The following is a 23,487-nucleotide window of genomic DNA, read 5'->3' as shown; positions in this document are numbered from 1 at the left end:
TCTTTTCCTTTTCCCGTTCAGGAATAATGCTGGGAAGAATGGGACCCAACGGAAGTGCTTTGGTCAACTTTTGTCAGAGTTTGAATGAGGCGGTTTTGAAAATTGTTGCCATTGTCATTTGGTAAGAGCAGTATTTTACAAGAAACCCCTAACACAAGAAAAGTAACAACATTTGTGAAGTTTTACTGATCAACTATAACTAACACTGATAAAAAACCAGCACTGTTTGCCATTCACTCTCCGGCATGTTAAATTTGAAATATTCTGATATTAGTTAGATCAGACTTTTTCGTATTTAGGTAAATGTCTCAACAACAATTGGATGGATTACAAAAAAAAGGTGAAACAGACATGCCCCACTTTAAAGCCTTCATCTAGTGAAGGTTTATTGTAACGATGCTAGCATCCTACACATTATATTAAGATCATAGGTCCTTGAAACTAGTAACCACCAGCATATTAAAACTGTTTGGATTAAATATGTCAACATGCTAATATTAGTATCACTGTGTTCAGCAGTCCTTCCCTCCTCCTTTCTGCAGGTATTTCCCCTTTGGTATTGTGTTTCTGGTGGCTGGAAAGATCTTAGAGATGGACGACCCTTCGGCCATGGGGAAGAAGTTGGGCTTTTATGCCATCACTGTGGTAATGGGCTTGGTGCTGCACGGACTGTTCATCCTCCCGGCCATGTACTTCTTCATCACCAAGAAAAGCCCCATAGTTTACATAAGAGGCATTCTACAAGCCCTTCTCATCTCCTTGGCCACTTCCTCCAGGTAAAGCATATGACTTTGCAGATCTAGAGGTCCTAAATTATTGTTATTATTATTATAAAGCTTGATGCGCAGACAAATGCACACAGACTTTATTTAAAAACTGTGTCTGTAAATGAATCATCAGGACTTCTTTCACACATGTACCTACTACATTTAGTCAGTTACATTTTTCTTTGATGTGAATGCCCCACTACAATAAAAATCCTGTAATTTTAACACACTGTGGAGCTAATGTGGCTGAGCTGTGTCAGAATTTTGATGTGGGGGCGATCATGGCTCAAGAGTTTGTCCTGTAATCGGAAGGTTGCCAGTTCGAGCCCTGGCTCCAACAGTCTCGGTCGTTGTGTCCTTTGGCAAGACACTTCACCCGTTGCCTACTGGTGGTGGTCAGAGGGCCTGGTGGCGCCAGTGTCCGGCAGCCTCGCCTCTGTCAGTGCGCCCCAGGGTGGCTGTGGCTACAATGTAGCTTGCCATCACCAGTGTGTGAATGGGTGGATGACTGTGTATAGTGTAAAGTGCTTTGGGGTCCTTAGGACCAAGTAAAGCGCTATACAAATACAGGCCATTTACCATGTGGGGGAGTGTTAGGCTTTATGTCCCATATAAACTCAGCTGGCTTTTTTCGTAGCATTTTCTTGTGGTACATACACTCAACAAAAATATAAACGCAACACCTTTGTTACTGCTCTCATTCCCCATGGGATGGACGTAGAGACCTAAAATTCATTCCAGATACACAATATAACCATCCCTCCCAAACAGTGGTCACAAATCAGTCCAAATGTGTGGTAGTGGGCACATCTGCCATATTGAGATAATCCATCCCACCTCACAGGTGTGCCACATCAGGATGCTGATCTGACATCATGAGTAGTGCACAGGTGTACCTCAGACTGCCCACAATAAAAGGCCACCCTGGAATGTGCAGTTTTTTGCGCTATTGGGGGTCTGGGGACCCAGAACCGGTCAGTATCTGGTGTGACCACCATTTGCCTCATGCAGTGCAACACATCGTCGCATGGAGTCTATCAGATTGTCAATTGTGGCCTGTGGAATGTTGGTCCACTCCACTTCAATGGCTGTGCGAGGTTGTTGGATATTCGTGGGAACTGGTACACGCTGTCGTATACGCCGGTCAAGCACATCCCGAACATGCTCAATGGGTGACATGTCCGGTGAGTATGCTGGCCATGCAAGAACTGGGACATTCTCAGCTGCCATCTGCCTTGAACAATGTGAACCATGATTCATCCGTGAAGCGCACACCTCTCCAACGTGCCAGACGCCATCGAATGTGAGCATTTGCCCACACAAGTCTGTTACGGCGACGAGCTGGAGTCAGGTCAAGACCCCGATGAGGACGACGGGCATGCAGTTGAGCGTCCCTGAGACGGTTTCTGACAGTTTGTGCAGAAATTGTTTGGTTGTGCAAACCAATTGTTCCAGCAGCTGTCTGGGTGGCTGGTCTCAGACGATCTTGGAGGTGAACCTGCTGGATGTGGAGGTCCTGGGCTGGTGTGGTTACACGAGGTCTGCGGTTGTGAGGCCGGTTGGATGTGCTGCCATATTCTCTGAAACGTCTGTGGAGACGGCTTATGGTTGAGAAATGAACATTCAATGCACGGGCGACAGATCTGGTTGACATTCCTGCTGTCAGCATGCCAATTGCACGCTCCCTCATTGCTTGTGGCATCTGTGGCATTTTGCTGTGAGACAAAACTGCACATTCCAGGGTGGCCTTTTGTTGTGGGCAGTCTGAGGTACACCTGTGCACTACTCATGATGTCAGATCAGCATCCTGATGTGGCACACCTGTGAGGTGGGATGGATTATCTCAATATAGCAGATGTGCCCACTACCACACATTTGGACTGATTTGTGACCACTGTTTGGGAGGGATGGTTATATTGTGTATCTGGAATGAATTTTAGGTCTCTACGTCCATCCCATGGGGAATGAGAGCAGTAACAAAGGTGTTGCGTTTATATTTTTGTTGAGTGTATATGCAAAATAACCTCAAAGGGTCTCAAAGAAAAAGAAAGAAAAAAAAATAACTGGTAAATGTTCATATATTACATTTTTCCATGCCATTAGGATGTTTCCCAGAAGAAAAGAAAACAATGATGACCACCTTATAATCTGTATAAGCCTCCATTTATGGTCCAGCAGAAATATCAACACAAAGAGAGGGCCAAGGCCAAAGAAAAATTGCTTTTATGCTCTATTAGGAACGAAAATAGAGGAAATTAAATGGATGTTTGTTGGTGATTTTTTTTTCTGTAACCCTAACATCATACTCCACCTCAGGGCTGTCTTTTACACTGTGTTTACTGATATATTTCTTTCCAACCACGCTGCAACTCGCAGCCTTTTAGTGTGTTTACTGCATTTAAGTCCACGGTCAATGCCACAAACATGTGTTCAGAATAGCCAGGAAATCTTTTTGTTACTTGTCCTCACTAAAACTAACAATAACAGTCACGCTGAGCAGTGTCACATCAGGGGTTATAAACTCATTAAGTCGACAGAGGTTTATTGAATCGCGAGCAGTGTTTGCAAAGTATGACCAAACAGAAAAAAGAGTAAGCCAGAATCCCAAACACCTACAAGGAGTTTGATAATATATAAACCAGTCTAAAAGCAGCAGCAGCACTGTGTTTCTCAGTTGTGACGTTTACCTGTATTCTTTCAGCTACAGCTCTGGTGGTGTTCTGAGAAACTCTAAGGACTGTAAATGTTTGCTGCCTGCAGGAGAAAACAAAAAGAAAGCAAGAAATGAAGTCCAGTACACTAAAAATAATTTTTCTCTTAGTAGTGCACTAGGAAAGAAAGATTTTATATTGTCTCTAAATGAGAACAGACGACCCTCTCACTATCTCCGAGGTCAGTCGGATCTTCCAGGAAGGAATAAGGATGTTATTTTCCAGTTAATTGATCGCTTGATTTGTTCAGTTTATCATTTGTTGGTTTGTGGCTAAATGAAAGAAAGAAAGAAAGAAAGAAAGAAAGAAAGAAAGAAAGAAAGAAAGAAAGAAAGAAAGAAAGAAAGACATCTAAAAACCTAAATCTTCATCCAGCATACTTGTATTATTTCCTTGCTTACAGGTTCCCACTTTACACAGAAAAATAGGAGCTACTTGCTTTATTCATGCTTTTATTGTTTGTTTTGTCAGTGGCTTGAACCCAAGAGACATTTCCTGCTAAAACACAACTGATTACACTGCCTACTTTTCTTTCCCTCCTGCAGCTCTGCTACTCTGCCTATCACCTTCAAGTGCCTCCTTGAGAACAACCATATCGACAGACGCATCATCCGCTTCGTGCTGCCGGTCGGGGCCACCATCAACATGGATGGTACGGCGCTCTATGAGGCCGTGGCAGCCATCTTCATCGCCCAAGTGAACAATTACGAACTGGACTTTGGGCAAATCATCACCATCAGGTAAGGGGCATCACAAGTCAAAAAATCTAACTCATAATGGGATGTAAGCAAGTAAATGTGCACAGTTGAAGTTGGTGGATCAATCCAAACATCGATAGTACTGATACCAACGCTGGTATTGGTATCGGATTGATACTGGTGCAATAGGATCGATATTTCGTTCAGTATGTAGCTCACTGAGTTGTGTTAAATAAAGCGTTTTGGGGGGAAATTAAACATTTTAAACAACAGAAGCTGACCCAAAGTGCTTTAGAGACAGGCACACTTACATTTCAGTTCTCCAAAAAGTAGAAGAAGCTGAAAGGTGTGACTATTCACTTCTTAAATCACGACACACTGCTCTCCACTACATGCTCTTATAGGTTAAAAATACTGGTACCTGGTATCTGCAATCCTGGCCCTGTATTTACTTGGTATTGGATTGATACTAACATACTAAACCATTTTCTAACAGCTGCTTCTATAATTTCGCTCACTTTCTTGCATGGCTTAAATAAATGTATTGGAATAAAAGAAGAGATTGCATTTTACACATCAAATTCAAATTCAAATTCAAATTTTATTTGTCACGTACACAGTCATACACAGTACGATATGTAGTGAAATGCTTGGACAACTGCTCGTGACCTAAAGAAAACAAAAAAGGAAAGGCTATGAATAAGATAGGAAATAAATATGAAAAATTAAAAAGGGTAAATTTAACTAGGAAGGAATAAAATATAAATTAAGGTTAAAAATGAAATAACTGTACAACACAAATTAGAATGAAGGGTAAATTTAACTGGGAAGAATAAGATAAAATATATAAATTAAAGTTGAAAATAAAATAACTGTACAACAAAATACACAATATAGAACTATATAAGAATGTATGAAGAAATCTAAATATAAATAAATATATACACAATAACAGCAGCTGTACAAGTATTAACTGGAAATGAAGAATATAGTGACCAGTGTTGTGCAAAAACAATGTCCAGAAAGTCCAGTGTGTGTGTAAGAACCATATGTGTGGGTCAGTACTGTGTGGTGGTGTGATTGAGAGACCGTATCGCCTGCGGGAAGAAGCTCCTCCTCAGTCTCTCTGTGTTGGTCTTCAGGGAGCGGAATCGCTTTCCTGACCTCAACAGAGAGAACAGTCTGTTGTTGGGGTGGCTGAGGTCCTTCAGGATCTTCCTGGCCTTGGTCCAGCACCGCCTGCTGTAGATTGAGTGCAGGTCAGGGAGCTCGGAGCGGATGGTGCGCTCAGCTGACCGCACAACCCTCTGTAGAGCTCGTCTGTCCTGCACGGTGCTGTTCCCGAACCAGGTTAAGATGTTTCCCGCCAGGATGCTCTCTATGGTGCACGAGTAAAAGTTCCTGAGCACCTTGGAGGGCAGTTGGAAGTCTCTCAAGCGTCTGAGGTGGTAGAGACGCTGTGGGGCCTTTTTCACCACGGTGTTGATGTGACAGGACCATGACAGGTCCTGCGTGATGTGAACTCCGAGGTATTTGAAGCTGTCCACTCTCTCCACTGGGCACTCGTTGATGACGGGGGTCTGGTAGTTCCTCTCCTGCTTAGTGCTGAAGTCCACTATCAGCTCCTTTGTCTTACTGACGTTTAGAAGGAGGTTGTTCCTCTGGCACCAGTTCTCCAGATTCCTAATCTCCTTCAGGTAGGCCGTCTCGTTGTTATCAGAGATCAGGCCCACCACGACGGTGTCGTCAGCAAACTTGATGATGGTGGGGGAGCTGGTAGTGGCCACACAGTCATATGTGTACAAAGAGTACAGCAGGGGGCTCAGAACACACCCCTGGGGGGCTCCAGTGCTGAGAGTGGTGGAGGCTGAGACATGTCCGCCCATCCTTACTGCCTGTGGTCTGCCAGTTAGGAAGTTGGAGATCCACTGACACATAAATGAGCTGAGTCCCAGATGCTCCAGCTTGGTGGTGAGTGTGGAGGGAATTATGGTATTAAATGCAGAGCTGTAGTCTATGAAGAGCATTTTAACATAATTCCCCCTTCTAGTGTCCAAGTGAGTGAGTGATGTGTGGAGGAGATGAGAGATGGCATCGTCTGTGGAACGATTTGGACGGTAAGCGAACTGTAGTGGGTCCAGTGTGTCTGGTAGTGAAGAAATGATGAAGTCTCTGACCAGGCGTTCAAAGCACTTCATCACTACTGAGGTGAGGGCTACAGGGCGATAGTCATTGAGAGAAGCAGGGTGGGGTTTCTTCGGGACAGGAACAATGATGGACTCTTTGAAGCATGTGGGGATCACCGACTGAGATAAAGAGATGTTGAATATCTCAGTGAACACAGGAGCTAGCTGGTATGCGCAGTCTCTTAGGATACGACCTGGGATGCCGTCTGGTCCTGCTGCTTTCCTGGTGTTCACTCTCTTGAAGGCTCTCCTTACTTCATGCTCGGAGATGACGAGCACGTTTCCGGTGCTGGCAGTATCTTCCTGTCTGCAGCCGTTAGCGCCGCTAACACTAGCATTGTTGGAGTCCTTAGCTGCAGCCTCGAAGCGAGCATAGAAAGTGTTCAGCTCGTCTGCCAAAGTCACGGCCGCGTTTGTCATACCGGTTGTTGGTGCTTTATAGTCCGTTATTGTCGTTAGTCCCCGCCACAGGCTCCTAGAGTCACTCTGTTGGAGTTGTGACTCTAGTTTCCTCCCGTAGCGCTGCTTCGCCTCTTTCACCGCCCTCCGCACGTTATATGACGCGGCTTTGTACGGGTCCATGTCCCCCGTCATGAGTCCCGTGTTGTAGGCAGCGGTGCGGGACCTCAGAGCGTCGCGGATGGTTTTATCCACCCACGGCTTCTGGTTGGGAAACGTTGTGATAGTCTTTGTCTCCACGGTATCATCCGCTAGTTTCCCGATGAATCCCACAACCGCTTCCGTAAACACGTTGACGTCATCGTCGGAGCTGTTTCTGAACATGCCCCAGTCTGCGTCATCGAGTGCGTCCTGTAACGCGGCCACCGATTGATCCGTCCAGCGCGCGACCTTCCTCTGAACCGGAACTTCCTGTTTCAGCCTTTGTTTGTATTTTGGCATGAGGAAGATGGCGGCGTGATCAGATTTGCCAAACGGGGGGCGGGATTGTGCCTTGTAGCCGTCCTCGACCGTAGTGTAGCAGTGGTCCAGTGTCCTTTCACCCCTGGTGGGGCAGGTGATGTGTTGATAAAAGTTCGGCGCTGCGCGTTTGAGGTTGGCGCTATTAAAGTCCCCCGTCACAATAAGCGCAGTGTCCCGGTGTTGTGTCTGGTGCTGTGTGAGTGCCTCATGCAGCTCGCATAAGGCGGTGACCGTGTCCGCTTGTGGTGGAATATAAACGGCACTTACAATGACCGATGTAAATTCCCGAGGTAGATAAAAAGGACGACACATGATGGACAGTAGTTCCAGATTTGGTGTGCAGGAGCGTGTGAGAGGAACAACGTTCGCACTGTTGCACCAGTTGTTGTTCACCATTAAACACACGCCGCCTCCCCTTGACTTCCCCGAGTCCCGTGTCCTGTCCATGCGGTGAACCGAGAAGAAGTCGGCCGGCTGGATGGCGTGGTCCGGCACCGCTGGGTTCAGCCATGTCTCGGTGAAGCAGAGGAGATTGCAGTCCCGAATGTCTCTCTGGAACTTTATCCTGGCCCTGAGGTCGTCAAGCTTGTTCTCCAGTGACTGGACGTTGGCGAGCAGGATGCTAGGCAGAGGTGTGCGGTGTGCACGAGCTCTCAGCCTGTTCCTGACGCCGGCTCGCTTCCCTCTAGGCCGCCGCCGCTTCCCTTTGTTCTCCCTCGAGATCTCACTCGGCCAGCTCGGATCCGGAGTTAAAAACTTCGAATTGTGAGTACATTGTATACCAATAGAAACAAGAGTGTCACTGTCATACCTAATGTACCCAATGGTGATGATTTTGCCGATTTAGAAACGCTGAAAACTAACTTAAAAAATAAAGACAAAGAAAAAGTGGTTGGAGCAGTCGTGACGGCAGCCGACCTCACCGGCGCCATCTTAACTTAATGTTATGAATTTAATGAATGCATTCTGTTAAAATAATTACACAGTGGCTCCTGTCCATCTGGAAACATTTTCTAAAAGGTTTAGTAAGATAGTGGTTGTGTAATGGTTTGTGTAGCGGATAGTGGTTGTGGACAACAACGTAGAGTTTAAACACATTTGCCTATATGCACACTCCAAAATTATTGTTTCCGCTCATAAACACGAAGCAAAAAGTTGTAGGTAAAACACAAATGAAATATATAAAATCAGAGGTTTATTTATTAAAATATTCAATCATTAAGGAAAAAAGGTGACAAGTACATTTTGACATGATTCCATTAAATGTAACATTTTATATTGTATTTATCTTACAAAATTACACAAACTTTATGTGTAATCCAGCGTTTTGGACTTAAATAATTTTTTGAGTGTAGAATTCATTCCTTGGGGATCTGCTCTTTGCCTAGGACTAAAGGTCAGGATAGTTCAAACTACAGATCCTTTAATCAAAATTGAACCTTCATGAAGTCACAGTGGTAAAATTCAAATTCATTTGGAAATCTTGTCAGGCTCACCCCCAGATTTGTAGTACTTGCTAAGAAAAAAGGTGTTTTCATTAAACGCAGATAATTTATCTTCTTTCTGTCAGCTGGTGTGCAGATGTCTGTTAAAAGGTACTAAAATCCACCACTACAAAAACTTCATTAAACACTGATTTACTCAGATTTAATTTAAGTCGTATTTAAAAGAAATCTCAGAGAAATTATATTATTTTATTGTTAAATTATAGAGTTGCCACTTAATGCCTGAGAATTAACTCTGTAACTGGGAGCCTGGCACTGATTGGGAGGAATTATAGAGCTATTACAGAACCACTTACTTTATTTCTTGTCTTAGTATAATTCAAAGTCATGGTAAGAAGTTGAATCTCTCTTAATTTCTCTTAATAAAACGGAATTTTAAAAATATGTTACATTCAACAACGAGATATTTATATCTCAGCAGTCGGGGAGAAATTTATATGGGTTAAAAATGAACAGCAGGCATGTTTTTGGTGCTCTGTCTGCAACGTGAATAATAATGTCACACGTTCAGTTTAATTCTGAATTAATAAAAATATTGTGGGATTTACTAGATACACATATATGTAAATGTCACAAAGATTACGCCTCATGTGAGCTTCTTAGTCTGATTTGATTTCTGCTAAATCAGTCTGGAAGCCCTGGGGGAAAACAGACAGACAGAAAAAATATTGACAGGCCTCATCCTACCAACACCACAGCTCTGTAATATTCAGTCAAAAGTAAGCAAACCACCACCAACCCCTCCAGGCTCGGGCTAAGGGAAACGTCCTGTCCCTCCTCTGAATCGATGTCCTACTGTAATAATGTTAAGAGCAGACCTCTTCATGGCTGCAGTCTGTGCACACTCCCTCATAATCCCTTGGCAGTAAAACCCATATGACCTGTATTACTCAGCTCCCTTGTCACGGAGAATTATAATATTTTTTCCCCCTCTGCATCCTGTTCGCGCGGTTTGGCTACTGACCACGTAGCTGCTCCATCTGCATGCTAGCCCAACCTGAACCCCAACCTCTTGTTCTTTCCAGGAGAAAGCAGTCAAATTGCACTCAAAAGTCCAGAAGCTCAAAACCGTCACTGTCCCAAAATATTTTAATTCTTTCTCCACAGTAGTGGACAAGGCATCTGAAACTTTACATAACTAAAATATGTAGTTCTACAATTAAGATTGTTATATAATATATCATTTTGTTGGATTAGCAGTGCAGCAGCATTTAAATGGTTGCAGTAGAGACAGATTGTGCTATTTTTCATAGGTACAAACTGCAGATGAGACGCTGCTAAGCTTGTTTCTCTGTGAGCTGAAAAAAATGGGTGGTAGGAAAGATGCTCTCTGCGTATAAATAGTTTAAAAAGAGTAACTGATACTAGATACTAGATACTTTCTTACTGGGAGCATATACAGGCTTTAAAGAGAAGCTTGTGATTGTGACAAGAAGTCACGTACATGGGTTTCCAGAAAAGTTTTAAATTCTGATGCCGTTCCTTTGGGATCTTCAGATACTGTAAAAACTTTAACACAATTATTGTTTCAGTTTGTTTTCTATTGTTTGAACATACATAGTTTTTGTTAACTTCTTATTAGTTTCAGTTTTAAATTAAGTGTATTCAATTACTTTGTCAGAGGTAGGACTTCGCAAAATGTTCCAATAAAAACACAGAACTTTTTCAAGCACCTGAGTCACACATGTACCTGTGTTATCGACATCTAGCGTCTCAATAACAAAGTCCATCAATGCCTCATCAGACAAGTTGTATTAAAATTTAACAAACTACAAAAATACTAAAACATCCCTGTATTCTTATTATGCTTTGTTTTCTAAGATCACAAAATCGTATCAGTGTTAAGCTTTTAGCTGAGTCTTCTCTTTGCCACATTAGTTAATTTAAATGTTTTCACATCTAGCTTTAATTTAGTTTAGGTTAACTGTAATAACCTCGCTGTCTACACAGATGACTAATTAATATTGTGCTGAACACAGTCCAAACGATTCAGTAAACTACATCAGTGTCTGCTGTTTACAATCATAGTCAAGTGGCTAACAGACCTTTTCACTATCCCTACTAATTGATGTTATCTTGTTGCATCTCTGTTGTGGTCAGTGCTATCCTCTATGCTGTTGCATGCTGGGGCAGCAGGTTGAGGGTCACAGACACCAACAGATTAAATAAACTGATCCACAAGCTCATTAATGTTGTGGGGACGGAGCTGGACTTCGATAGGGTGGTGTCTGAGAGGCAGAAGTTGTCCAAGATAAAGACAATGTTGGATAATAAGTCCCACCCACTCCATGACGTGTTGGCTAGTCACAGAAGCGCATTCAGTGAGAGACTGAGATCACCAAAAAGCACCACTGAACGACACAGGAAATCATTCCTGCCCGTGGACATCTCCCTGTACAACTGCTCCATATAAAGCACTGTAAACACTGCAATAGTTACACCCTTTTTACACACACTCTTTTCTACTCTGGAATATTCTTGTCAATTTTCTTAATATTTATTTATAATCACCTCTGTTAATCCTTGATTTTTATAATTGAGTGATCTGTATATATTAGTGCTATTTCTTAAGTGTGTAAAATCTGTAACATAACGTTGCTATTTTTACCATTTCTTCTTGGAGCAACTGTAACCCACATAATTTCCTTAGGGATTAATAAAGTATTCTGATTCTGATTGTTTCAGGATGACCTGCCATTATCCAATCGCACATCTGCTTACCTGCATCTTTTGCTCGTTTCTCCTCCTCTTCGTTTCTCTTTTTTTCTAAACTGAGCACCTGATGGCTTTGAACTTTTCTTGTCCATCTTCCATTTTAATTTTGCACTCCAGTATGAACACCCATCCTCAGCCCGAGGATCACCACAACATTTCCCTAATAGACCTACACCTTAGTTCACAGATTCGCTTTGTCTGGGGTTTATTTTCTGGGATTTCGCACAACCCAGGAACAAATCATGAATACATAATGGGCTTGGATTTACAACATTATGAATGAAATGTGCTCTACTTGGAAGCAGCACGGCCCCCCTCCCCTTTCGACAGGTTGTGTGTGAGACTTTAAATCATGAAACTGTAAATTTTAAATTGTTATTGATCCCTTTACCCCGAGTCCTAAAGTGTTTACTAATTTTCTAACTCTTCTTATATTTAGTGTTTGTTTACTTGCACTGCTGTAACTGGAGCCTCGTCTCTCTATATGCTGGACTGTATGTAGCAGAGATGATAATAAGGTTTACTTTGACTTCAGCAGCAGGCGCACCGAGGGCTCTCGCGCTCACTTTTCGAATAGAATTTCAAAAAAACATTGTTGCAAATTATAAGTCTGTATCATAATGTCTGGTGTTTTCATGTTTGTTGTTTTGTTTTTATTTTGTTTTATTTTGCGAGCTGGTTATTAGATGCTGCTCCAGCCAGCCAGTGAATCCCCCGCTCTCTCCTCCCTGTGCTGCAACTGCAAGCAGCAGGCGCACCCTGCAAAGGGAGGGCGACCTTACTCCCAGCAAATGGGCGATAGAAAGCCGATCGGTGCCTATGCCATTCCCAAAATGTGCTGGCTGATGTCGGGGCAGCATGAGCACGAGCAAAAAAATTTTTGCAGATGCCGCCCTGGGCAACCGCACATGTTGCCCATATCAAAAACCGCTACTGGCTACACTAATGTTTCTTAGTTTGGTTAGCAAGCTAAATCCATTAACGGATATCCTTGGATATCCTTGTGAACTGACTCATTTTGGAGGCAGCCTCAAGTGGCCATTTAGTAACTGTTGCTTTTCACACTTCTCCTCTGGCTTCATTTCTAAACCCCAGAGGATGTAACGTGACTGCTACAAATAATAGAAAAAATATTAACCTTTTTAGGGATCTAATTTAAAGTGAGTCAGTTAGAAGCAAAAAAAAGAAAAGAAAAGCTGGAGGTGGAGGCAGTTTTCTAAGAGCGTGGTTATGCTGTCTAGCAATGTGCTGGGATAGTTTTTCTGTTGCTTAGAAAAATCAAAAGCTAGAAAACTGGAGCCTATTTTTTTCTACTTCTGAAAACAAGGACCCAGTGTTCACAGAAATGTTTATGTCATGCCACTTTTCAGCATCTGTCATGCTAGAGTAGAAAATGAGCAAACACTGTTTAAGGGGAGTGATGCGTATTTAAATTATCTTACCATACACCAGCTTTGGATTAGTTCATGCCCTTCTTATAAGCTGATCGTGTGTATTTGTGGACAAAATATCAATCTGCTGAAACTGCTGCTGCCAAGTAAGTACGGATGAGTAATTGGAGCTATATTGCACTCTGCACTGAAGAAGAAGCAAAACAGTTATGCATGGCACATACAGTATGTATTAAAGTAATTCAGAATTATAGTTCTCCACGGTCCCTATGTTTGCTTTATTTTTCCATCCCTGCGGTTTCAGTGCTCACAAACAGATCTGCACCTTCATTTCAGGGAGGTCATATATAAGGACGTGTTCCTGTATATCCTTTGAAGATAAACGTACCCGACTTTCTCTCTCTGTTCTCTCAGCATCACTGCCACGGCCGCCAGCATCGGTGCAGCTGGAATCCCACAGGCTGGTCTTGTTACCATGGTGATCGTGCTGACCTCTGTGGGTTTGCCCACTGATGACATCACTCTCATCATTGCTGTCGACTGGGCTTTGTAAGTAAAGGTTAATTTTTTTCTCTAACAGCAATCATCATAGCTAAAAACCAGTAACTCTTAGCTTCTTGCACAGAGGTTGAAAAAAGCAACAATCAGCAAAATATCAGGAATACACACTAACTTGTTATAGGGTGTATAAACCACGGTCTTCATCAGTCTTCACTGCGAATAACTTTTGACCTTGTCGTGTAGGGATCGATTCAGGACCATGGTCAATGTGATGGGCGACGCTCTGGCCACAGGAATCATGGCTCATATCTGCAGGAAGGATTTTGTGAAAGAGGGAGAACAGGTGAGAACATCTAAGGTTAGATCAGCGGACCTCGATGCTGCAAGCAATCCCCGCATTGTTTTCTCAAGGTCTTCCTGACCTAACTATAGTAGCATTTGTCTTCCTCTGAAAGACAGACAGAAAACCGAATGTGGCAATATTTCCTTTTCCGTACACTCCAAACTCCAAAACGAGTACAACAGATTTACCCTTTATTTACTTTCTTGATGAAAGTATGAAAGTAAAAACTAGATATTATTCTCATGCGGTTAAGTATTCTCCCTGGATAGCTTTTCTTAGCAGAAAGATTGGAAGCAGAGGAATAGGAACTGCAAAACCACAAAAACAAAACACAACTTTTATTTGTGATTGGCCACCAATTTCCACTTCCTCAAATTCTGTTCGATAATCAAGGCTAAGTAAATCACAGCTCTAGTAAAAAGAGCGCCAAGAGAGAGATATGACTCAGCTTATATATTAGCAGTGTATTAACATTATGAACAAATCATTTATAATGGATAAAAACATGTTAGATAACCACAGCATTTTACTATAATAATAGGCTAAAATGTACTTACTGTATCTGCCATCACTAAAGGGAGCCAACCGGGGATTATTATTAGTCTGCACATTATTATTCTGATAATGGTGGGCAGCAAAACAAGCAGCAAGAAAGTAGATTTGATGCTTATAGCCAATTCTGTCATAGCTGTCAATGCATTAACTCTAGCAGAGAGTATATGCAGTAATGACTAGCTATTCACAGATTACTGTGCAAACATCTTGAGCTGCCCCTTTTTATCTTGGTAGGAAAATGGAAAAAAAGCATTTACAAAAACAGATCGAAATACAGTATATGAAGAAAAGGCGGAGTTTTTATACTTCTAATGAGCTTAAGAGTCAATATTTGGTATGATCACCTTTCATCTTCAGCACAGCCTGAACTCTCTTAGGCAAGCTTTCTTTAAGTAGTCTTCACTAATAGTTCTCTGGGCCTGGAGGACATTCAAAACTCTTCTTTGGATGTTTCTGCCTTTTGTTTGGTTCTTTGTCTGGATGATCCCACGCTGCTTCAATAATGTTGAGGTCTGGCCTCAGGGGAGGCCAATCCATAACTGATAGTGTGCTATTGTGTGTTTTTGCATCCATCTCACTCTGTCCCTAGCATCTTGTTTTGTCACACCAGCCCTCTGCCTGTCCTCCTTCAATACACTGATCAATATCCTTTGTCCAATGTTGGTGCAATTTATTCAGAAACTGAAGAAATACAAAATGTCCATCAACCACTCTGAGTCTGGAGCTCCATGCTCTTGCCTGATGGGTTGTGGATGATCATGAGAAAGGTGGTTTATCAGTACAGAACTACATGAATGAACTAATGATCTGAAGGCAGCTGGGACCACAGTCACCAGCAACACCATTGGTGCTAATGGAGTGCAGTCTTGCAGTGCCCACAAGGCAGAGATGGCGACTTGCACTCGCAACACTTCAGACTTGACTTAGACTCAAGGTTTGGGACTCAAGTCTTGAAAACCATTTTTTATCCATGTAAAAGGGTAAAATTAAGATGTAAATAAGGGACAGACCACAGCCCTGAATTGCACATTGTTTCATGAGACGGTGCATTTTTCTCTGTTAGTTAAGGAAATGTTCTGAATATGCTAATAATTTGTGAATTTTTGTTTTTAAATTAATCGGCTGCGAGGACTCTAAATGTCATAAAGATTTTTACACAACCCTTTCCAAAGGTTGCATAGTACAGTAAATGCACAGTAAAATAAATGAAATGTTTCTTAAATCTTTGTTGTCCATACATATAGTAAGATATTAGAGACGTCCAGACACTTTTCTTTCCAAGCTCTTTAGACCACCATGACCTGGATGACTGAGAACCTTCACAGACAAAAGATATTAAAGTGTTTTTTTTCAAACAACACTCGAGGAGAGATAGCAGTAACAAAGCGACAAAGACTGTTACCGGTAATAAGTCAGTCACTTAGTGAGGTGAAGAGATGCCTATGAATCAGAAAGTTGAGCTACAAACTAGGTTAGTTAACATCCTGCATCCGGTTGTAACAAGCAATAAAGTTTAAAGTGTAAATTTATCGACTTCAACTGAGCAGTTTTTCACTTTGCTTTACTTGTGTCTATTCTTTTTAACTGCAACAGCCCTCTTGAGTGAGTACGCTCTCATCACTTTAAATGCTGTGGTGCATCAACACAGCACATATAACACATAACAAATTGTTATAGTGGGACTAGTTGGTGTTTATCTGACAATAGAACGTCACTTTCATCCATTATACACTTGAGACTTGCCCCTCAAAGACTTGTGCACCTCTCTGCCACAAGGTCCCGCTGCTCAAGAAGGCACATGCACACTTCTGTCTTTAATTTTCCAGTGAACATCTGAATGGTCAGATCAAACCAAAACCGAGCTCTTTGGCATCAACTCACCAATCATGTTTGGAGGAAAAGAAATGCTGAGTATGACCCAAAGAACGCCATCTTCACAGTCAAGCACAGAGGTGGAAACATTATGCTTTACGGCTGTTTTTCTGCTGAGAGTATAAGACGGCTACACCACAGTGAGGGGCCAGTACCAGAAAATATTGGACAAGAACCTCTAACGCTGGGTCATGGATGGGTTTATTGCCCACCCTCCCACTCTTCATCCTCTTCATAGCTGCCCTTGCTTCCTCCGTACTAATCCTCTGCGCTAACTGTCCTCCATGTGCCTTCCTCTATCTTTCATTTTCTTCATTTATCACCTTCTCAATGTACTCCTTCCATCTTCTCAACACACTTTTCACTCATTAGTAAATATCCAGCTCTGTCCTTAATCACCCTAACCTGCAACACATCTTTTCCAGCACAATCTCTCCATCTAGCCAATCGATACAAGTCCTTTTCTCCTTAGTCCAGCCTCACATAAAAATCCCTATAAGCCTTTTTCTTTGCATTTGCCATCTGTGTTTGCCACACGCCAGCCTCCCAGTACTCCTGTCTACTTCGTCTCCCCGACTAACCAACTTTCTTTGCTAATGTCTTTCTTTAAATATCTCATTTTACTTTGTCATTCTACGAGCATGCCTCTTTTTCTATAGTTCCTAATCTCACCTGCACACAGCAGCAAATATAAATGGGAAAGTTTACAATATGGTAGTAAGACCTGCTATTATGTATGCTTTGGAGACGCTGGCACAAAAAACTAAAACGCAGTAGGCTGATCTGGAACACTGGAGATGAAGATGTTAGTATCTTTCATTTGTAGGGACCAGAATGCACAGGATTCCAGTCCACACTTAAACGATACATGAGTCTGTGTTAAGTAGCTTAATAAATAAAAGACATCCATTGAAAATAGTCAGCTATAAGGACTGGATTGAAAAGGAGTGAAAAAACAGTCAAAGAAGACTTTCAAAAAGCCTGAAGAACAAAATAAAAAGAAATGAGGGGTGGCTCAAAACTTTTGCACATACTGTATGCACCTTTTAGGATCTGTGGTCAAGATAAAGAGTACATTGTTCATAATTTTAAAGGGTTAAATCCCTGGCTCTTCCAAGATCCTGGACCCTAAACTGCCCAGGATATATCAGCTGTTGTGTGAGAATGAATAAATTTGACTTAGCAGGAAGAAACCTCCGGCAGAACCAGAGTCAGAGGGGGCGGTCATCTGTCATGACCAGGTGCACCGTAAAAAAAATTTTTCTAAAAAAACAGTGATATTCCAGCAGCTGGGGCGCCAAAATAATACCAGAAAATACCAGAAAATAACTTTATTTTCAGTAATGATAATACATTTTGTTGCCCTAATTTTACATGGGATTTTGCCTTTTTCAAGTGCTTTTAAACATTAAATTAGGAACAATTTAATGTGATTAAACAATGAAATTACCTATAAACAAGGTCAATGAATGCGGCAATATGAATAATAATACTTAAATGTACAGAAATATACAGTTAGCAGTTGGTTTAAATAACAATGGATTGCATTCATATGGCGCTTTATGAGACCCTCAAAGCGCTTTACAATTCCACTTTATAATTCCCCTCTGACCATCACCAGTAGGTGAAGTGCCTTGCCCAAGGACACAACGACCGAGAGCGTCCGGCAACCTTCTAATTACAAGGCGAACTGCCAACTCTTGAGCCACGATCGCCCTAAATAACAATAATGATAATAATTATTTAATGTAGAAAAAGTTTATACGAATCATTTTATATATTTTTCCATAGCATTACATTTGAATTTAACAGTTCAATCTTTCAAATAACGGACAAATATTTGTGAAATTATGATGCATTTGTGAAAGTATTTTAACAATCTAAATATGCACATGTACAGACAAATACATTTAAAAAACAAGAAAATTATGTTTTATTACATTACAGTGATTTTACGTTAATTTACATTTGACATGTAAAATCACAGTCTATTTATGTGAATTTAATGATATTCTGGAAGAACAGTACAAAACTGTAAAATACACAGTAAAATACTTTTATATTAAGATTTTTTTTTTACAGTGTGGGGATGAGGGGAGCTGAATAAGGCCAATAAGACCATAAAATCCTTTCCTGTTGCATAAAAACTCAGTTCATTCACAATTTTAATTTGCTGTTTATTTTTAGTTCTTGTGGGTGTTGCCTGTTTATTAAGTGATTCTGACACTTCTTTTTGTTCATTCTCATGTCCATTAGGTGCCTCTTATATGTGAGACCAAACCCATGATAAGCATCCAGCAGATGATGAACTACCAGAACCAGAAGAACGGCTGCTACCAGCCGCCTCCACCGGGCAGCAAGCAGGACCACCTTTCCCCTGACGTGGCTCGCCTGATCCAGCTGGAGGAGGGGATTCGACCTGTAGAGAAGAAGAAGCACGCTCACGCCTCTCACCACAAGAGAGAACACAGGGACAAGGACCACTGTTCCATTGACATGAACGGGCTGGAGACTAATGTGTAAAAAACGTTTGCTCTGTCAGAGTCTACCGGTACATCCATGACTGCAGGACCAGCAGGACAGGACGAAGCATTAAAGAGCCGAGGTGACCGAGTTCACATGCTTATCCCCTCGAGTGAGAGCAGCCATGAGTAGATGTATGCATGGAGGGAAAAAAGACTTTTTTTTCCTACATAACCCAAATGATGATCCACATTTGATTGTTTGTGTGTGTACATATTTATCATATATATACATATATTGGGTAGCAGCAGTGGCCGTGTGCTACTCTGAAGGACCTTTTAAATCAAGAACAGACCCTGTGTGAGGACTGACTGTGATCAGCAGTCTTAAAGGACTGCATATGGAGAACACAACCAACTTATATCCAATGTAATTTAAAGGCACCTTTTCCTCCGTGGACTGCAGACAAAAAACAAACGGACATCAACTTATGTCTCTTTTTATGCTTTCTGATCTGGTTTGTATTTAGCATAATATTGGTTTTCTTTTTCTTTTTTTACATTTCTCTCTTCTTTTTGTTGACTATTGCGTTGTTTATGATAAATCAGGGCAAAAAGTTCCCCATTTGGTACATTTTTCAGCACAAAAAGACACAGCGGAACAAAATAAAACTGTTCTGCTATAGCTATTAGACAAACGATAAATGCATGAGTTAAGTCCATATTTTAGAAATATAAAGCTCAACCACAGAAGGCGTTTGATTGTGATGGGTGATTTGGGGTTATGGGATATCAGGGGGCTGTTGGTGGGCTTTCTAGTTCCGTGTACTGCAATCGGGCTCGTTCCCAGTGGGCGGTGGATTCTGGCAACTTTGTGAATGATTCTGTTCATAATTTTATTATCAAAATTTCTAGACCCACCTGAGGGTGTCAGGTTTAGTGGTTTGGTTTTTATAGAAAATCACAGATGACCTGGTTTTGATGGCTTCCTCGAGCCTTGACCTGCAGCATGCACTAGGGCAGGTCACAGCTGAGTGTGAAAAAAATGAGCACCTACTGGTCTGAGGCCATGACGCACGAGCTTGCCAGATGGATTGATGCTGCATTAGCAGTGATGCAAAACATGTGATAGTCTAGTGTGGTGAAGAGAGGGCTAAGTGTTAAAGTAAAGCTGTTGATCAACTGGTTGGTCTATGCTCCTACAGTCACCTATCGTCACAGGCTTTGAGTGGAGACCAAAAGAATGAGATTGTGAATACAAGTTGTGGAAACGAGCTTCCTCCAGTGAACTTGTTTATTCAGTAGAGGCTCACAGTAAAGCCAGTGCTCCTCTGCACTGAACCCCCCCCCCCCCCCCCCCCCCCCCCCACCTCCACCACCATTTCTATTTGAAAGTTTAAGAAAAAACACAAAAAACCACTGTGATTCTTTTACCTTTCCCATATTTTCTTAGAAACAACTTTCCTTACACTGCTCTTCTCTGCCTTGTTGTCCTTAGCCTAAGTGGGTCCTCTGCCTCATACCTCCAGTGATGTGTGTTCAAGGCAGAACGGTGATGGAAATCGCACTGAAATCAAAGACGAGTGTTTGTCCTTGTGTTGAAGTCACGCCACTTTATCTTTGCACCCCACTTTATTATTCCCTCTTTGCCTTAAACAACCAAAGGAGAAGCAACCGGGACCGGCGCGATGCTGATGTGCGCTCAGACAGCCGAGACAAATCAACACAAGTTATCAGCTCATACTCTAATGAACTTTCCATGTGATATATGCTGTACATGTAGGTATTTAAAGTTTAAGGAAAATGTAGATTTTACTATCATATCAATATGTCGCAAAGGCTGCCATTCTGTATATGTTTTAAAGAAACATTTCACTGTAGTCCACTATTTATGAAAATGTACCAACTCTGTAAAATGGAAAAGAAATGGGAAAATATATCCAAAAATATAGACAGACAGCACTGCCTGATTTATTTGTTGACAAATACAGATGTGAGGTATTTTGGATTTTATCAATAGGACCACTAAAAAACCATTCAAGGACTGAAAACTGCAAGTAAAAATTATTTTACTGCAGTAGCCTGGGTTCATCTGGAGCCCCAGGCCATTATCTTCATCTCATGCCCCCTCTTTCTACCCAAAATCCCATCTGTCGTTTATTGACACCACCAAATAAAACCCTGCAAAGCCCAAAAATGGACTTAAAAATGAAGCATTGTTTCATAAAAGTAGAAAATGTAGTCAACAAATGTCCTACACATGTGTGAAAGAATCCTATATAAGTCTCCACGAACTATTCAGTTTTATCCTGTGAAGAAATAGTATGATGAGATCGGTCTCTTCTAGGCTGAGAATAACCAAGGACTCACCGAATGGCTGTTGAGTATGAATATGATGTAAATCATGTGCTAAGACCTTCATAGTAGCTGTAAACTATTTTCGAACTGACCTGTCGAATAAGGATAGACTGGGCCTTCATTTATCACACTGACAAAAACTAAGAGAGGAAAACTGGGTTTTGTGCGCGTGCACAAATTTGACAGGAAGTTTTCATCAAACTTCTTCCGCTCCTTGAAATTTAATGCTCTTAAATTAACGAAAGTCCTGCTATTTCAGAGATGAGTTTGGACGTCTGTGATGTTCAACAGGAATATTCTCGCCTTGTTTTTTTTGTTTGTTTGGTTTTTTTTTCAATGTCTGCCCTTGTCAGTGGGAAATTAAATCCTTGCTATTATAAGAATAACACTCACATACATCATTAATTTATCACTATTTACATGTTAAATATAGGTGAAATATGTATACTTTTTTTCTTAGAGTTTCCTAACTTACACTCAAAAAGTATTATACATGTCGTTGAAGGATAAATTGTGTTGTAAAAGTGACGATTCTTTTACAATTTGCTCTAATTGGGAGTAACTTTATAAACGTGTCTTATCGCACGCGAAAAGTACTTTGCTAAGTGTAATTTGTGGAAGCTTGAAAAATACTGAACCTGCTTCAGCATTAAAGCAGCAACATTAAAAGAAGAACTTATAGGAGGCCTTTGATCTCATTCATGACAAACTGGGTTTATTGAGATTCAACTAAAATCTTCATATTGATGTGCACCAAGGCTCTCAAGTGACTGTCAAGCATAGCGTTTTTAGGCCTTTAATACACTAAAGAATTAATTATCTGTAGCACAGGATTTGCAAAACAGAGTTTAAGCTATACATTGAATGTTTGAAACTGAGTGCGGTATCCTTGCATACAAGCAGAGGAAAATGACATAAATTTCACTGCATGAAATATGCGTCTTTTGGGAAAAAATGTACTTCAGCTTATTATTTCAAATAATTGGGAGAAACATTTAAATTCCTTTGCCAATTTGTACAGAATCCAAAATGTTTTCTCTGAAGAGGGCTCTTCACATTTTTGCCGTGATGACACCAGACACTTCAGTACCAAAAGAGGCGAGCTGACCCTCAGAGTTTTAAATGAGACAGGTGTCATCCCCGAGGTTCTAGTCATTGGCACCTGCTCAGGAAACCACAGCTCCCAAATTTTAGGAATTGATGACAATGTGGTAAAAATGTGGAGGTGTAGTCATGATTTAAAGCGGGATGGCGGGTTGATGGTCTGGCCTCTTCATTTAGTGAGTAATTAAATAAATGAGTGGATTCATGCAAAATAACATCGAGTTTGTTTTTAATATGCTGCAGTTTGACGTCGTTTATTCCACTGAGAAAGGAAAATCATCCCTGCACAGTCTCCACATGTCCACGGGGCAACAGGGGAGATGAAAAATGGAGACAACATGGAGTTAGAAAAACTGTAGCTACTCTATGTCCCACTTCAGGCTGGTTCTAAAAGAGAGCCACTGCTCAGACTCCCATGTTAAAATGTCCTTCTTTACAACATTAAAACACTAATTTTTATAGCCTGACACAAAATATTGTTTTGGCCTTAGTGTCCTCTTGAGTGGGGTGATTTGTTTTTAACCTATCCACCTGGATATCTGAGTGTGGGGTGTCGTTGAATTGACTGACCGCAGTCTTCTAGGCCTCATCCACTATACTGGAGCTCTTCACTGTGTGTGTCTGTGCTGTTATGGCCTTTTGGAACATATTTAATGGTTATGACTTACTGTGTGGTACAGACCAACCAAGAAGGTTGTGCTTCAGTAGTCTGTTAGTCGGTACTAATTAGCCGATATTTGTCTCTGTGCACTTCACCCGTACAGTTTGCATTAGCATTCCACCTTCACAACTGGTTCCAAAAGAAACCTCAACATGGCAGCAGCCAAAGTTCTAAATTTGAACCTTCAAGAGAGTCTAAAATTCATTTGTGATGTCAATGATGCGGCTACAACCATCTTTTATGTAGTCAGAACTTCAAACAGCCACGTGTCAATCAAGAGGGGGGGGGGGTCTTCAGGATGTAGATTAAGCATAAAGTGAATAGCTTGTCTAACTGACCACTAAAATGAAAGGCGGTTTTTATTATTCTTTAAAACGATTGCCCTAATAAATGACCAGAGATGTTTCTAAGGTTGCTCACGACCAATAGGACATGCTTTTAGAAAGACTTGAATAGCAGTTGTTAGCTGTAATGTATTTTAACTGATGAGGCTTTTTAGTGTGATTATAAAAATTCCACCTTTATACTGAATACGGTTGGTAAGCAGTCAAGAAAGCTCATATACAGTTCTCATGCATTACAATTATTATTGACATTTTTGTTTCTCGCTGCTGCTTTGCTACACCAAATTCTATGTGTCAAATCCCATTTTAACCCCTGGGTGTAGCTACTTACATTGTGTAGCGACTGTTTCATACAGAATCACATTTATTTATTCAAATACGATATAATACTGC

At 41.3% G+C, this 23,487-nt stretch overlaps 1 protein-coding gene across 1 annotated transcript in view; it reads left to right on the top strand.

The window, feature by feature from the left end:
• The window catches only part of slc1a7a (solute carrier family 1 member 7a), a 47,618-nt gene extending 27,648 nt beyond the window's left edge, over positions 1–19,970 (top strand). Inside the window, exons 6-11 of the mRNA XM_085253365.1 lie at positions 22–121; positions 543–776; positions 4,024–4,218; positions 13,309–13,443; positions 13,639–13,738; positions 18,422–19,970. Of these exons, the coding sequence (XP_085109491.1) occupies positions 22–121; positions 543–776; positions 4,024–4,218; positions 13,309–13,443; positions 13,639–13,738; positions 18,422–18,688 (1,031 nt within the window). The 3' untranslated portion in view covers positions 18,689–19,970. The remainder of the gene's footprint in view (positions 1–21; positions 122–542; positions 777–4,023; positions 4,219–13,308; positions 13,444–13,638; positions 13,739–18,421) is intronic.
• Positions 19,971–23,487: the final 3,517 nt, after the last annotated feature.

Source organism: Mchenga conophoros, linkage group LG18, assembly GCF_057382185.1.
Source record: "Mchenga conophoros isolate Kocher_MC1m ecotype Shallow Benthic linkage group LG18, M_conophoros_male_GT1.1, whole genome shotgun sequence".
Classification (NCBI taxonomy): Eukaryota; Metazoa; Chordata; class Actinopteri; order Cichliformes; family Cichlidae; genus Mchenga; species Mchenga conophoros.
This window is presented reverse-complemented; position numbering and strand designations above follow the sequence as displayed.